The 17,139-nt window shown below is 40.0% G+C and overlaps 1 protein-coding gene across 3 annotated transcripts in view; it reads left to right on the top strand.

The window, feature by feature from the left end:
• Nucleotides 1-17,139, top strand: part of TMEM131L (transmembrane 131 like) — a 168,838-nt gene that overhangs the window by 108,116 nt on the left and 43,583 nt on the right. For all 3 annotated transcript variants that reach the window (XM_079702895.1, XM_079702894.1, XM_079702893.1), the window contains exons 15-20: nucleotides 912-981; nucleotides 2,065-2,182; nucleotides 10,517-10,658; nucleotides 11,112-11,221; nucleotides 12,210-12,282; nucleotides 14,947-15,074. In XM_079702895.1, the coding sequence (XP_079559021.1) occupies nucleotides 912-981; nucleotides 2,065-2,182; nucleotides 10,517-10,658; nucleotides 11,112-11,221; nucleotides 12,210-12,282; nucleotides 14,947-15,074 (641 nt within the window). The remainder of the gene's footprint in view (nucleotides 1-911; nucleotides 982-2,064; nucleotides 2,183-10,516; nucleotides 10,659-11,111; nucleotides 11,222-12,209; nucleotides 12,283-14,946; nucleotides 15,075-17,139) is intronic.

Genomic DNA, 17,139 nt, shown 5'->3' with positions numbered 1-17,139 from the left:
TTTATACCTCTGGTAACTGGCTCCCAGCTGCTCATGATCCTTGAATTTCCTTAGCGGGCCAAATCTAAAGCCTGAAAGGGTTCACAATTAAGAAAATGCTTTCTAAAATCTGGGTAAATTGTATTTAATTTAGATCTTATCTTAAACATGCCTCATTTTTTCTTAATGTTTATTTCTTTTCATTTAGTTACTGTTATTGCTTCTTTTTGATCCAAGCTCTTCTGTATAATGCTGGGTTCTAATTTTTCACTATGAGACATTCATGCAACCATCTTTATGATTTTTCTCACTTACTAGCGTTGGTGTTTCATAGATAGAAGTGCCTCATGTTTAGCTAAAAGCTTAAAGATAGGGCTTCTAAAATTACGCTAAACAAAATGTAAGGTTGATTTCATTCATCCATATTTTGAGCAGGGGAGGTTTCTTAGAAATTTCCTTCTCCCATCAAGGGATGCATACCGGAAGCGTGCCTGGGAGGGAGCAGGCAGGCTGCAGGAATGTGTGGTGCTTGCCGAGCCTAGGAAGTGCGACATTCATTTAAATGTCCTGAGTAGCTTAGGAGTTACTATGGATTAGAGTACAGTTTGTTAAAAACCCTACTAAGAATGTCCTGAGACTAATTTAATCTTGAATTCAGAAGGCAGCTTTTGGTGTCTGTCGGGCCCAAGGGATGTCACTGTGGGCATTGATTATTGCACAGAATCCACTGTAGTGACCCTGCCTCTGATAGACAGTTAGAGCTCTCATTCAAGGAGAAAGGAAGCCAAGAAACCCCTTTCTAGCAGTTTGGCTTCTGGTCAAAGGGAAGTTCGCTGAGGTGGAGGCCAACGTCTGCTACGCATTTGAGTGCATTAGGATTTTTGTGTTTAGTGTTGTGTTGTAAGTTATTCATATATTACTTTTCAATCTAGGAAGGGAGTCTGGGTTTTGAAGTGATAGCACATTGTGGCATGCATTATTTCATGGGAAAATCAAAAGCGGGTAAGTATTTTGCCCTTAGGCTTTTTGTAGAACTCTAGTTTGGGGTTGGGTGGGAAGTAGTGAGAAAAATTCGTATTTGTAGATGGAATAATTAGTCCTATTAACGTCATTGCATCATATTCTGTTCTTTAAGAGCATGATCATTAATAGAACGACTTGAAAATGTTAAGAATCCTCCAAAAACATCCGAGTGCTTGTGTAATTAAAGCCCCCTTAAGTCTCAGCCTGTACTTTTGTAAGGGATTTTTTTCAGACACGTTATTTGATCATCATAGCAACCTTGTTGCCAGGAACAGTTGGAAGATTCTGGTTCTTTTATAAAAGGGCTGACTAGAAGTTAGTAAAAAAATAATTTGGAATTGTGTTTGAAGACTCTAGTACAGGAGCATAAACATCGTATAGGGAGCGCTAGTTGTTGTCTGAGGCTGAAGGCCAGGGTGTTGATAGAGAAAGCTGTTCCTGGGTTTCTTCCTGCTTTTTGACTTTTAAAATATGTAATCTAAGGACAGTGTTATAGCACAGAGATTTCCTTTGGGAGAGTCCCACTTTTCCGCCCTGATAATGCTCTTTAGCACAGACAAGACAGAACAGATAAGTAGAGAGGGCAAGGTGAGCCGGAGACCAGCTTACAAATGTAAACACGCACCTTCTCTAGATTGAGCCCTGCTCTGGGCTCTCTTCTGAGGCTTGCTATTTGCCCATCAGCATTCTGCCTAGTAACCCGGCTTAGCTGATGACTAACACTTATGTGGAAGCAGTTTAGCCTTTTAGGTATAAAGCTGTTAAACATGATCCAAGGATGATTTTTAACTTGTTTCAGACTGTATTCATGAGCCATGTGTCTTTTATGTTATTACCTTCACATAATTCGATTTAGTTTTGTTTTATACGTTTCTTTGATTTGATATATCATTTGCCATTGAGTTAGAGGGACTTTTAGTAAAGCAATCCGAGGACAGGGGGTCATTGCTCACTTTACCGTCCTCTCAGTTTGAGAAGTTTTAACCCTCAGCCCTTGGCATTATTTACTAAGTGAATTGTGTTTTCCGTACATCTAAATAGTACATCTGATTTAACTTATAGAAAATCCTAACTGGGAAGGGAGCCTTTCTCTGGATTGGTCTACCTGGGATGTGGATTCCGAACTTGCAAATACACTGTATGAAAGATGGAAGAAATTAAAAAATGGTGACGTCTGCAAGTATGTTTTCACCTTTCTTTGTTCAGCACTGGGGAGATACTGTGACATAATACTTTATTGAAATTTCAACACTGAATTTTTAATATCTAGCCTTTTATTTTGACAAATTTCAAACCTCAGAAGATTTGAAAAGTATAGTATGGTAAATATTCAAACATTCCCAATCAATCTAGACTCACTAGTTGTTTACATTTTACCACTTTTGCTTTTCTCTCTCTCTACGTCTGTATCTATGTGCGCTTACATACGTTTTCTTTTTGTTGAGTCATTTGAAAGTAAGCTGTAGACATCATGATACTTCAACCCTCAGTACTTTATTAGGAAAGACATTCTTTTCGAAGGAGAACGTTTTCCTGCATATAACTACACTCCCATTACATACCCAACAAACTTAACACTGATGCAATTATATGAGCTGATACACAGTCTGGATTCACATTTCCCTAGTTGACCCCGAAATATCCATTATAGCTGTCTTTTTCTTTTTCCTTTTTTTTTTTAACATCTTTATTGGAGTATAATTGCTTTACAATGTTGTGTTAGTTTCTACCATATAACAAAAAATCAGCTATATGTATACATATATCCTCATATCCCCTCCCTCTTGCATCTCCCTCCCACCCTCCCTATCCCACCCCTCTAAGTAGTCACAAAGCACCGAGCTGATCTCCCTGTGCTATGCGGGTGTTTCCTACTAGATATCTGTTTTACATTTGGTAGTGTATATATGTCCATGCCACTCTCTCGCTTCGTCCCAGCTTACCCTTCCCCCTCCGGGTGTCCTCAAGTCCATTCTCTTTGTCTGCATCTTTATTTCTGTCCCACCCCTAGGTTCTTCAGAATCTTTTTTATGTTTTTTAGATTCCATATATATGTGTTAGCATATGGTATTTGTTTTTCTCTTTCTGACTTATTTCACTCTGTATGACAGACTCTAGGTCCATCCACCTCACTACAAATAACTCCATTTCTTTTTATGGCTGAGTCATATTCCATTGTATATATGTGCCACGTATTCTTTATCCATTCATCTGTCGATGGATACTCAGGTTACTTCCATGTCTTGGCTATTGTAAATAGAGCTGCAATGAACATTTTGGGACATGACTCTTTTTGAATTATGGTTTTCTCAGGGTATATGCCCAGTAGCGGGATTGCTGGGTCATACGGTAGTTCTATTTTTAGTTTTTGAAGGAACCTCCATACTGTTCTCCATAGTGGCTGTATCAATTTACATTCCCACCAACAGTGCAAGAGTGTTCCCTTTTCTCCACACCCCCTCCAGCATTTCTTGCTTGTAGATTTTTTGATGATGGCCACTCTGACCAGTGTGAGGTGATGCGTCATTGTAGTTTTGATTTGCATTTCTCTAATGATTAGTGATGTTGAGCATCCTTTCATGTGTTTGTTGGCAATCTGTATGTATATCTTCTTTGGAGAAATGTCTATTTAGGTCTTCTGCCCATTTTTCGATTGGGTTGTTTGTTTTTTTGATATTGAGCTGCATGAGCTGCTTGTATATTTTGGAGATTAATCCTTTGTCAATTGCATCGTTTGCAAATATTTTTTCCCATTCTGAGGGTTGTCTTTTGGTCTTGTTTATGGTTTCCTTTGCTGTGCAAAAGCTTTAAGTTTCATTAGGTCCCGTTGGTTTATTTTTGTTTTTATTTCCATTTCTCTAGGAGGTGCGTCAGAAAGGATCTTGCTGTGATTTATGTCATAGAGTGTTCTGCCTATGTTTTCCTCTAAGAGTTCGATAGTGTCTGGCCTTACATTTAGGTCTTTAATCCATTTTGAGTTTATTTTTGTGTATGGTGTTAGGGAGTGTTCTAATTTCATTCTTTTACATGTAGCTGTCCAGTTTTCCCAGCACCACTTACTGAACAGGTTGTTTTTTCTCCATTGCATATTTTTGCCTCCTTTATCAAAGATAAGGTGATCATATGTGTGTGGGTTTATCTCTGGGCTTTCTATCCTGTTCCATTGATCTATAATTCTATTTTTGTGCCAGTTCTATACTGTCTTGATTACTGTAGCGTTGTAGTATAATCTGAAGTCAGGGAGCCTGATTCCTCCAGCTCCATTTTTCTTTCTCAAGATTGCTTTGGCTCTTTGGGGCCTTTTGTGTTTCCATACGAACTGTGAAATTTGTGTTCTAGTTCTGTGAAAAATGCCATTGGTAGTTTGATAGGGTTTGCATTGAATCTGTAGACTGTTTTGGGTAGTATAGTCATTTTCACAATGTTGATTCTTCCAATCCAAGAACATGGTATATCTCTCATTCTGTTTGTATCGTCTTTAATTTTTTTCATCAGTGTCTTATAGTTTTCTGCATACAGGTCTTTTGTCTCCTTAGGTAGGTTTATTCCTAGGTATTTTATCCTTTTTGTTGCAGAGGTAAATGGGAGTGTTTCCTTAATTTCTTTTTCAGATTTTTCATCATTAGTGTATAGGAATGCCAGAGATTTCTGTGCATTAATTTTGTATCCTGCTACTTTACCAAATTCATTGATTAGCTGTAGTAGTTTTCTGGTAGCATCTTTAGGATTCTGTAGTATAGTATCAGGTCATCTGCAGACAGTGACAGTTTTACTCCTTCTTTTCAGATTTGGATTCCTTTTATTTCTTTTTTTTCTCTGATTGCTGTGGCTAGGACTTCCAAGACTATGTTGAATAATAGCGGTGAGAGTAGGCAACCTTGTCTTGTTCCTGATCTTAGAGGAAATGGTTTCAGCTTTTCACCACTGAGAACAATGTTGGCTGTGGGTTTGTCAAATATGGCCTTTATTATGTTGAAGTAGGTTCCCTCTGTGCCTACTTTCTGTGGAGTTTTTATCATAAATGGGTGTTGAATTTTGTCAAAAGCTTTTTCTGCATCTATTGAGATTATATAGTTTTTATCCTTCAGTTTCTTAATTTGGTGTATCTCATTGATTGATTTGCATATATTGAAGAATCCTTGCATTCCTGGCATAAACCCCACTTGATCATGGTGCATGATCCTTTTAATGGGCTGTTGGATTCTGTTTGCTAGTATTTTGTTGAGGGTTTTTGCATCTGTTTTCATCAGTGATATTGACCTGTAGTTTTCTTTTTTTGTGACGTCTTTGTCTGGTTTTGGTATCAGGGTGATGGTGGCCTCGTAGAGTGAGTTTGGGAGTGTTCCTTCCTCTGCTATATTTTGGAAGAGTTTGCGAAGGTTAGGTGTTATTAGCTCTTCTCTAAATGTTTGATAGAATTCGCCTGTGAAGCCATCTGGTCTTAGGCTTTTGTTTGTTGGAAGATTTTTAATCACACTTTCAATTTCAGTGCTTGTGATTGGTCTGTTTATATTTTCTGTTTCTTCCTGGTTCAGTCTCGGAAGGTTGTGCTTTTCTAAGAATTTGTCCATTTCTTCCAGGTTGCCCATTTTATTGGCATATAGTTGCTTGTAGTAATCTCTCATGATCCTTTGTATTTCTACAGAAATCAGTTGTTACTTCTCTTTTTTCATTTCTAATTCTGTTTAATTGAATCTTCTCCCTTTTTTTCTTGATGAGTCTGGCTAATAATGGTTTATCAGTTTTGTTTATCTTCTCAAAGAACTAGCTTTTAGTTTTATTGATCTTTGCTATCATTTCCTTCATTTCTTTTTCATTTATTTCTGATCTGATCTTTATGATTTCTTTCCTTCTGCTAACTTTGGGTTTTTTTGGTTCTTTCTCTAATTGCTTTAGCTGTAAGTGTAGGTTGTTTGAGATTTTTCTTATTTCTTGAGGTAGGATTGTATTGCTGTAAACTTCCCTCTTAGAACTGCTTTTGCTGCATCCCATAGGTTTTGGGTCATTTTTTTTTTCATTGTCATTTGTTTCTAGGTATTTTTCTATTTCTCTTTGATTTCTTCAGTGATCTCTTGGTTATTTATTAGTGTATTGTTTAGCCTCCATGTGTTTGTATTTTTTACAGTTTTTTTCCTGTAATTGATATCTAGTTTCATAGTGTTGTGGTCAGAAAAGATACTTGATACACTTTAAATTTTCTTAGATTTCCCAAGGCTTGATTTGTGGCCCAAGATATAATCTATCCTGGAGAATGTTCCATGAGCACTTGAGAAGAAAGTGTAGTCTATTTTTTTTGGATGTAATGTCCTATAAATATCAATTAAGTCCATCTTGTTTAATATGTCATTTAAAGCTTGTGTTTCCTTATTTCTTTTCATTGTGGATGATCCGTCCATTGGTGAAAGTGGGGTGTTCAAGTCCCCTACTATGATTGTGTTACTGTTGATTTTCCCTTTTATGGCTCTTAGCATTTGCCCTATGTATTGAGGTGCTCCTATGTTGGGTGCGTAAATATTTACGATTGTTGTGTCTTTTTCTTAGATTGATCCCTTGATCACTATCTAGTGTCCTTTGTGTCTTGTAATACTTTTTATTTTAAAGTCTATTTTGTCTGATATGAGAATTGCTACTCGAGCTTTCTTTTGCTTTCCATATGCATGGAATATCTTTTTCTAGCCCCTCACTTTCAGTCTTTATGTGTCCCTAGGCCTGAAGTGGGTGTCTTGTAGACAGCATATATACGGGTCTTGTTTTTGTATCCATTCAGCCAGTCTGTGTCTTTTGGTGGGAGCATTTAATCCATTTACATTTAAGGTAGTTATCAATATATATGTTCCTATTACCATTTTCTTAATTGTTTGTTATTGTAGGTCCTTTCCTTTTCTTGTGTTTCCTGCCTAGAGAAGTTCCTTTAGCATTTGTTGTAAAGCTGGTTTGGTGGTGCTGAATTCTCTTAGCTTTTGCTTGTCTGTAAAGGTTTTAATTTCTCTGTCCAATCTGAATGAGATCCTTGCTGGGTAGAGTAATCTTGATTGTAGGTTTTTCCCTTTCATCACTTTAAATATGTCCTGCCACTCCCTTCTGGCTTGCAGAGTTCCTGCTGAAAGGTTAGGTGTTAACCTTATGGGGATTCCCTTGTATGTTATTTGTTGCTTTTCCCTTGCTGCTTTTAATATTTTTTCTTTGTATTTAATTTTTGATAGTTTGATTAGTATGTGTCTTGGCGTGTTTCTCCTTGGATTTATCCTGTATGGGACTCTGCACTTCCTGGCCTTGATTGACTATTTCCTTTTCCATGTTAGGGAAGTATTCAACTGTAATCTCTTCAAATATTTTCTTAGACCCTTTCTTTTTCTCTTCTTCTTCTGGGACCCCTGTAATTCGAATAGTGCGTTTAATGTTGTCCCAGTGGTCTCTGAGACTGTCCTCAATTCTTCTCTTTCTTTATTCTGCTCTGCAGTAGTTATTTCCACTATTTTATCTTCCAGGTCACTTATCCATTCTTCTGCCTCAGTTATTCTGCTATTGTTTCCTTCTAGAGAATTTTTAATTTCATTTATTGTGTTGTTCATCATTGTTTGTTTTCTCTTTAGTCCTTCTAGGTCCTTGTTAAATGTTTCTTGTATTTTCTCCATTCTATTTCCTAGATTTTGGATCATCTTCACTATCATTTCTCTGAATTCTTTTTCAGGTTGACTGCCTATTTCCTCTTCATTTTTTTGGTCTGGTGGGTTTTTACCTTGCTCCTTCATCTGGTGCATATTTCTCTGTCTTCTCATTTTGTTTAACTTACTGTGTTTGGGGTCTCCTTTTTGCAGGCTGCAGGTTTGTAGTTCCCATTGTCTTTGGTGTCTGCCCCCAGTGGGTGAGGTTGGTTCAGTTGTGTCATCTTCCTGGTGGAGGGGACTGGTGCCTGTGTTCTGGTGGGTGGGGCTGGATCTTGTCTTTCTGGTGGGCAGGACTGCGTCTGGTGGTGTATTTTGGGGTGTCTGTGAACTTAGTATGATTTTAGGCAGCCTCTCTGTGTTCCTGTCTTACTAGTTGTTTGGCATGAGGCATCCAGCACTGGAGCTTGCTGGCCATTAGGTGGAGCTGGGTCTTAGCATTGAAATGGAGATCTCTGGGAGAGCTCTCGCCCATTGATATTACGTAGGTCCAGGAGGTCTCTGGTGGTCCAGTGTCCCGAACTTGGCTCTCCCACCTCAGAGGCTCAGGCCTGACACCAGGCCAGAGCACCAAGACCCTGTCAGCCACATGGCTCAGAAGAAAAGGGAGAAAAAAGAAAGAAAAGAATAAATAAATAATAAAAAAATTAAAATTAAAAATAATAATAATAAAAAGAAAAGTAGAGAATAACCAAACCAATAAACAAATCCCCCAGTGTTAACAAGTGCTAAAAACTATAGTAAGATAAGCATAAAAATCAGAAACAAATCAGTCGCAGACTGCCAACCCCAATTCTACAGTTGCTTGCGAAGTCCACCGCCTCAACTTTGGGATGATTCGTTGTCTATTCAGGTATTCCACAGATGTAGGTTACATCAAGCTGATTGGGGGGATTTAATCCGCTGCTCCTGAGGCTGCTGGGAGAAATTTCCCTTTCTCTTCTTTGTTTGCACAGCTCCTGGGGTTCAGCTTTGGTTTTGGCCCCGCCTCTGCGTGTAGGTCGCCCTCAGGCATCTGTTCCCACCCAGACAGGATGGGGATAAAGCAGCGGCTGATTAGGGGGCTCTTGCTCATTCAGGCCGGGGGTGGGGGGAGGAGTATAGTAGTTATAATTGGAACACGGGATGAGCCTGCGGCCCTTGAGGCTGACGTGACGTTGCAACAGCCTGAGGCGCACTGTGTGTTCTCCCGAGGAACTTGTCCCTGGATCATGGGACCCTGGCAGTGCCATGCTGCACAGGCTTCTGGCGGGTTATGGATAGTGACCTGTACTTGCACACAGCATTTTTTTGTGGCAGCAGCAGCAGTGTTAGCGGTTCATGCCCATCTCTGGGGTCCGAGCTGATAGCCACGGCTCGCGCCCTTCTCTGGAGCTCGTTTAGGCGGTTACCCGAATCTCCTCTCCTCACGCACCCCAAAACAATGGTCTCTTGCCTCTGAGGCAGGTCCAGACATTTTCCTGGACTCCGTCCCGGCTACCTGTGGCGCAATAGCCCCCTTCAGGCTTCGTTAACGCAGCCAACCCCAGTCCTCTCCCTGGGATCTGACCTCCGAAGCCTGAGCCTCAGCTCCCAGCCCCCATCCACCCCGGCGGGTGAGCAGACAAGCCTCTCGGGCTGGTGAGTGCTGGTCGGCACCGATCCTCTGTGCAGGCATCTCTCTGCTTTGCCCTCCACACCCCTGTGGCTGCGCTCTCCTCCATGGCTCTGAAGCTTTCCCCCTGCCCACACCCCATCTCCACCAGTGAAGGGGCTTCCTAGCATGTGGAAACTTTCCCTCCTTCACAGCTACCTTCCCAGAGGTGCGGGTCCCATCCCTATCCTTTTGTCTCTGTTTATTCTGTTTTCTTTTGACCTACCCAGGTACATGGGGAGTTTCTTGCCTTTTGGGAAGTCTGAGGTCTTCTGCCAGCGTTCAGTAGGTGTTCTGTAGGAGTTGTTCCACATGTAGACATATTTTTGATGTATTTGTGGAGAGGAAGGTGATCACCACGTCTTACTCCTCTGCCATCTTGAAGGTCCCTCCTCTCTTTTTCCTTTTTTAAAATCCAAAGTCCATTCAAGGACCATGCATTGCATTTGGTTGTCATGTTTCCTTAATTTTCTTCAGACTAGTGTCTGCACCTTTTGTCTTTCATAGTGTCAATGTTTTAAAGCGTCCTAGCCAGTTGTCTTATAGGACATTCAACACATTGGATTTTTTGGGGTTGCTTCTTCAACTTTACATTCCTGTTAAGCATTTCGGGGAAGAGTACTAATTACTTGGTCGGTCTTGTGTCCTTATCATTTCATCACCCGAGGGAGGGACGTAAATGTCAATTTGTCCCATTATTGACATTGCTCAGTTGAATCATTTGACTCTCTCCATTGTAGATAGTTTGCCTTTTGCAATTAATACATAATATGTGCTATGATAATTCAAGACCATGTACATTTCCTGTTCCCTAAGAATGTTTCACCCCATGACTTTGACATCCATTGATAATCCTTGCCTGGGATCAGTTGTTGAATTGATGGCCGCAAACATGGTGATGTTTCTAATTATTTTGTTCATTCTACACTCTTTTTGAGCATCACTAGGGATTCTTTGGTCCTTACCACCATTATTATTTTTGATGCTGACTTGTCCCAGATTTGCCTGATGGGAGCGCTGTGTGCCCATCATTCTTTGAGCACTTCCTTGCTTTCTAGTAAAACAGGACCTTCCAGGATCATCTTGTAGTTTGTGTCACCCAGACCCCAAATAAGTCATTTTTTCCCAAGATCCCCTTGTTCCTCTTAGTGGAAGTGATTTCCTTTTTTTCTGTCAAAATTATTTTTCATAATTTCTTTGTTTACGAATTACACAGGAGGAACGTTTTAGGCATGACTCGGTTCGCCCAGTCGAAGAAATCCAAGGAGTCAGAACCCTTTGCTCTCTTCCTGCCTCGTTTGATCCCGGAGGCTGGCCTCGTGTTAAACTTCAGCGCCACTGCCCTGAGGAACAGCGTGGTGAGGGTCCTGCGTCTTTTCATCTCTTCATTTCACCACAGCTCTTGGGTTTTTATGTTATCAGAGTATCGCCACCTTGAGATACTGTTTCAGAACCAAAATTAGTTGAAATTAAGTGATGCACGTATGCCATTCAGTGCTTTTAGGAGGGAGGTGTCAGAAGAACAAAGTAAGGAGTAAAACTCGTGAACAGACTGAAAGTGCTTAAAACAAACACGTTTTATGAAGTCTGTATTCAGTTCAGAATCTGTCAGCTAAGAAAGTATTCAACTGCAACAACAGAGAAAATCCTAACACAGGCTTCAGTAGGAGTGAGTGAGTTTGAAGTTCAAAGGGGAGAGGAATTGACTGGGTGATGGTTCGTGGTTAGATGCAGGTGAGACACTTTTGCAGGGGCATCTCAGGAGTGGTTCTGCCTTTCCTGGGGTCTGACTCTCCTCTCTGCACATCTAGGTGAAGTACTTTGTGGTGAAGAACCCTTCCTCGTGGCCAGTCTCCCTGCAGCTCCTGCCTGTCTCCTTGTACCCGAAGCCCGAGGCTGCCGCCCGCCTGCTGCACAGATGGTAATGCCCAGCTGGTGAAGACCTGTCACGGGGTGTTGGGAGGTCCTGTTAAGACCCCGAATTATTTAACATCCTTTGCGTTTTCCCTGGGACCTGTGTGTGGATGTGCATGGGATCAGCCTGTGACCACAGCCCCCATTTCCTCAGTGCAGACCCCTGATGGCAATTCCCAGTTCTAGGTACTGTATGGGTCTTGAATGTTACCATGTCAAGTCCAGGGCCCAGCAGAATATTCTTTTCTTGTCAGGGAACCTTTACAATCATGATTTTTCACATGTACTCCTAAAATTTAGAATTGAAATCACAATGACCTCTGGGCAACACAAGAAATGAGTTTAGTGGTTCAGTGTATTTTAACCTAGTGTTGTTATACAAAATATGATCATAGTTCACGTCTCTTACATCTTATTTTTGCACAGTAGTCACAGTTTCACTTAGAATGTTTCCTCTTCTGGCTCAGTGACACCTGCCCTCATCCCTGGGTCTCAGCTTCAGGACTCCTGATGTTTTGGACCACATGAGTCTCTGTTTGGGGTGGGGGTAGGGGCGTTCTGTTCTTTGAAGGATGTTTAGCAGCATTCCTGGCTTCCACCCAGTAGATGCCAGTGGGACCTCCCCAGCTGCAGCAACCAAAAGTGTCTCTAGATGTGGCCAAATATCCACTGGGAGATAGAACTGTCCATGGCTGAGAGTCACTTCCTATCAGGTTCCATAGCTGTGAACCATTTGGGGAAAAAAAAAAATTGCTTCATATTGGGAGCTTTTGTCACCATATGATTCATGTGCTGCCAACATGATTCATTTAACAATATTTATTGAGCTCTTACAACATTCCTGGTACAGTGTGGGGGGCTGGAACACAGGAGTGACAGGTCGGGGTGAATTGGGTCTGTGTGCAAATAAATGTATATGTATCTATATGCACACGTATGTTCTTCTTTCTTTCTTGGTGATCTGAATGCTATTTTAAACATTTTTTTCTTTATAGGTTTGGCACCGATGTGCAGATGATTAATTTCACAACTAGTGAATTCCAGCTCACCAAAGCTTGCCCTTACCGGGTAGGATATCATCTTTAAACAGAAAAAAGAATGCTGACAAACTAGACACATAGCATATGGGCCTCACTGATTTGTGTTTCAAGTGTTTTTATGTAATATATGTGGCTCTCTATTTTTATATTCTAGGAGTTAAGTATACATCGCAGCTTTTTCCAATTAACTAATGCAGCAGGAGCCCATGGTTCATGTGAGCCTGTAAATCATTTTAATTTGATTATTTAGATTCATGTGAGTGAGGAAATAACAATTGAATCAGAGCTATGTAGAAAACCATAAAACTCGAGATCCCAGAATTTATAATTCTCTTAAGATTCCTTGGCCCCATCAAATTCTTTTAAGGGCAAGATAAGGTAAAAACAAATACGTTAAAAAGAAATCTTCTCTTACTAAACTGGCTTCATGTTTTTAGCAGATCACCCAGTTTCTGTGATAGTCACCTGCTCTATAAAAAAGGATTTCTGGGAGTCTTGAGCCTCTGGGCCCTCATGAGGTCTCACATAAATACCCAGGGAGGGAGTAAACATGTCATGTGGCGAGGACATTGCTTGACTGGGAACTGGCAGCCTGCTTTCTGAATTTTCACGCAGTCGTTCTGTGGGTCACTGGTATTCTGTGCTTGAGATCAATTAAAAATGAAGCATCTCTTAAAAAAATATACACAGACACGCATATGCATGTCACTGTGGTTCTAATACACACACGTATTCAAATGCCTTGGGTATTTTCTTATTCCTCTACCCATAACCCTCCAAAGATACACTGCTGGCTCTAGATTAACTTGAAAGAGGGGGCCACAGATAACCTCCAACTGTAAGTTAGAGCAAATCAAAGCAAGCTTTTAAGTGGATTTTTAACAGAGTTATTTATAGTAAGAAACATGCAAGCAGTAACGTTCCTTTCCCTTTGTCACTGGTCTAGGCAGCAGGGTCTTGCGTTAGCAAGCCTGTCCTGCCCAGTCCCTCTCAGTCTTCTCTTCACCACGCAGTCTCCCAGGACTGTTGGGAGGTAAATGAGTCCAAAATGCTAACAGGTATTTTGTCCCAGGACTGTTTAACCACATGTAATTTGAAATTCCAAAAATAATGCCAGTTTCTTTTACATGTCAGTGTTCTATTCAGATTTAAACAAATGGTGGAACTCACAAAATTTTTAATCTGTGATTGAAGATTTTCCCGGAGAATGTTATACCTTTTGTGACAAAGGAAATATCACCATTGTTAATGTATTACATTGACAGAAAGAATAGTCAGTATCAGTGTCTCTGAGACGCTACAAATTTAACTTAAAATTCTTATTAGAATTCTTTGTCATGTAAGAAAGGCCTACATTTTTGTTTCATTGGTTTACTTTTAGAAATGCGGTTCCTTTGGTTAAGAGCATGTGGAAGTGGACATTCAAAGTTCCAAATCCAGGCTCCTCCATGTAGTCCTGGGTAAATTACTTAACTTCTCCAGGTCTCCTCTTTTTCACTCATAATAATGTTTGAAGATTCCATAGGTTTATAGAATGCTTAGCATTTTATATACCTAATTATATTCCAGAGCCTGGCATATAAGAACTATTTTATTTAGTAATTGGTGCTGTTGTTATTATGCTTTTAATACCCTAAATCGGCAGCTTTTTTTCAATATTCATATGTGTATAAAGCAGAATTCCTCCCTTCATGAAGTTTATAATTTTAATGAAAATGAATCAAATACCATCACTATTTCTTCTTTCAGATAGTATGGGAAATGCGAGCAATAACTGAGGGATAAAACAAATTGAAAAACTAAAAATATAGAAAAGAGAAATATTATGCAGACTACATGGTTACAGTTCTAAAGAATTAATAAATTATTTTTAGTGAGAAGGAGCTAGAAAAGACATTGGAAAGAGGGAAAGTCTACCACAATGATGAAGAACTAAATCTTTTTTTTTTTTTTTTTGCGGTATGCGGGCCTCTCACTGTTGTGGCCTTTCCCGCTGCGGAGCACAGGCTCTGGACGCGCAGGCCCAGCGGCCATGGCTCATGGGCCCAGCCGCTCCGCGGCATGTGGGATCTTCCCAGACTGGGGCACGAACCCGTGTCCCCTGCATCAGCAGGCAGACTCTCAACCACTGCGCCACCAGGGAAGCCCGAAGAACTAAATCTTGAATATTAAATTTAGAACACAAAATTTATTCAGAGAAAGTGAGAAATCTTGGGGAGAATAAAGGAGGATATGAATAAATAAAGATCTTTCTCCTAAATGGAGAAACTAAATAAAGATGGTTTCTTTATAAACTTAATATTAAAGAGAATTTAGGGTTGTCCAGCAGTGGACAGGTGGTTTGGTCCGATCCCTGTAGCATTCAAGCAGAGGCTATTGCTCTGTTTTCTCGGTAATGTTTTACATCCAAAGCATCTTTGCATCAGAGGCCTGTAGCCCCAGCTCCCATCTGGTCCAGGCGGCAAGTTCCCTTTCCAGCCTCCATGTCAGGTTGTCCTGCAGCCTCTGCCTCTGCTTCTTAGCCGGGCTTGGGAACTTTTGATGGGTGTGAACTCTCGTGGTAAACAAGTTCCACAGGTTGATTTGGGTGGTCAGATCCAGAAGTTAAAGAAAGAGCAGTCATGTTTATGCATTTTAATGAAGATGGAATCTTGTTCTCTAGGAGTTAATTGCATTTATTAATGACTTGCAGGGTGTGCATTCTGAGGAATCCAGGTTTGGCATCCTCCACTTACATTTGCAGCCTTTGGAAAGGAAAAGGGTTGGTGTAGTTTTCACGCCAGCTGACTATGGAAAAGTCACCTCCCTCATCCTAATCCGGTAGGTGTGTCCCTTTCTCATTGGTTGGCTGACTCTCTTTCTCTCAAGAATCTCTTTAGCTAAGAGGTGACATTGACTCACTCAGGCCCTCAGTGATGAGCTGTGTCCAAGGGTAGGAGAGGCAGTGGCTGAGGAGAGCGGCTCCCTGAGGCTCCACACTTAGGCCTCCTGTGTGTCAGGTTCCTGCCTTGTACCGTGGGGAGCGTGTGCCCACCTCTCCAAGGGCGGTGGTACCCTTCCTGCGGCATCTCATCCACTGTCACAGAGGGCAGAGCACACACGTGAACACACACACACACACACACACACACACACACACACACACACACTTACTTTTCTGTCCTCAGCTCAGAAGAATAATTGAAACACTGCCATATACGTTTTCATTCCGTGGTGTTTGGATTTACACTGTTCTCATGTCTGTCTTGCTTCTGGAATTCTCTGTAGCTCCAAAGGACAATGGAAAAAGTCCTTAGTTGAGCCCACTGGCTTGTTTTACTTCTTTTCCTTCCTTTTAAATGAAGAATTATTGCCAGCTAATTTAAGCAGCTAAATGTTTTTCATTCTGAATTCTTTTTTCCTCTTTACTCTTTATTGAGAGTCTTCTTTCAAAAATTTACAGTAAATACAGATCTGTGTTGAAGCTCTCTCTGCATTGGTGAGACTTCTAACACAAATTTAATTTTTTCATTAATGATGTTTTAGTTATATATATATTTTAAGCTTTTCCAGTGTCATATCAGTTGGCAAAAGACTTTTTTATTCTGGACTTCCTTTATTATATGAGTTTGTTCTTCTGCAAGTGAATGCTGCTAAAAAGAAAATGCACTAAGATAAAGTTCTTAAAAGAGTCTGCTTGTTCATTGTAAAACAACTATACAGGCCCCCTGCCTAAAAAAAGAAGTACCCATAAAGCACTCATACTGCATCCATGGTTGTCTCCAAGAAAAGTATGTTGGCGACTGTTTGAATTATAAGCTGAATTAGCCACTTTTTTTCATGGAACACCATTTTTACTTGAAAGGATGATTAGCAGAAAAACTATGGTTGTTTCAGATTCAGGTACTTGGCAAACGTTTTCTTGAAAATGAACAAAGTGAGCCTGTCACTTCAAGGGTAGTATTTGTTGCCAATGATAAAATGTGAGCATTCGCATGAAAAGTAGAGTTTTGGAAAAGTTGTATCTGCCACTGTGAGCTTCAAATCTTCTCAGTACTTAAAGTACTTTTCTGTTAACCACAGTGAGGATATTAATAAATGTGATTTTTATAAGTATAATGAAATGTGTCAACATTTGAAAGATCTACATATCACAGTGAACAGTATTTTCCAAATAACTAATTATGATAATCCAAAAATCATCCCTGCTAAAATGTGCAAGATAGACCACGGGATTTTAGTGTAACAAACTATGAAAATTCATTAATATAGTTTCAGATTTCACATCATAAAGAACCTTCAAGAGACTTCACTTGTTGAATATTGGTGTTGTATCAAAGATTTGCCACATAGATAACTAAGCACAGGAAACTGTATTCAGTACTCTGTAATGAGCTATATGGGAATAGAATCTAAAAAAGAGTGGATATATGTATATGTAGAAGTGATTCACTTTGTTGTACAGCAGAAACTAACACAAGATTGTAAATCATCTATACTCCAATAAAAAATTAATTAAATTAAAAAAGAGACTGTTTTGTTAAGCATTTTAAGTAATGCTGACTAGAACAAATTAATAATAACTAATGTTCTAGAAAGCATTTTAGTGCTGACAACGTGTGTCCTTTTAAACCCATTCTCTGTTGAAGCACTAAGGTCATGGGAAGTGTAGCGATAAGCTTTACCTCATCCCAGCTTCAACTGTGCCAGGCTTGAAAAGAAAGTCTCAGTTTTTTATAGTAGTTAATTTATGTTTGGTGGTTTCTGTATTGAGAGACACCATATTTTTCTGTAAACAATATCACTCATCTAACATCACTTTAAAGGCTTTTAAGTAGTTCAATAAAGGTTTTAATCCGTTAGATGAAGGTGTAAAGATATCTCAGTGTATTTTGCTTCTAGGGTT

The sequence above is a fragment of the Hyperoodon ampullatus genome (genome assembly GCF_949752795.1).
Source record: "Hyperoodon ampullatus genome assembly, chromosome: 1".
Taxonomy (NCBI): domain Eukaryota; kingdom Metazoa; phylum Chordata; class Mammalia; order Artiodactyla; family Ziphiidae; genus Hyperoodon; species Hyperoodon ampullatus.
This window is presented reverse-complemented; position numbering and strand designations above follow the sequence as displayed.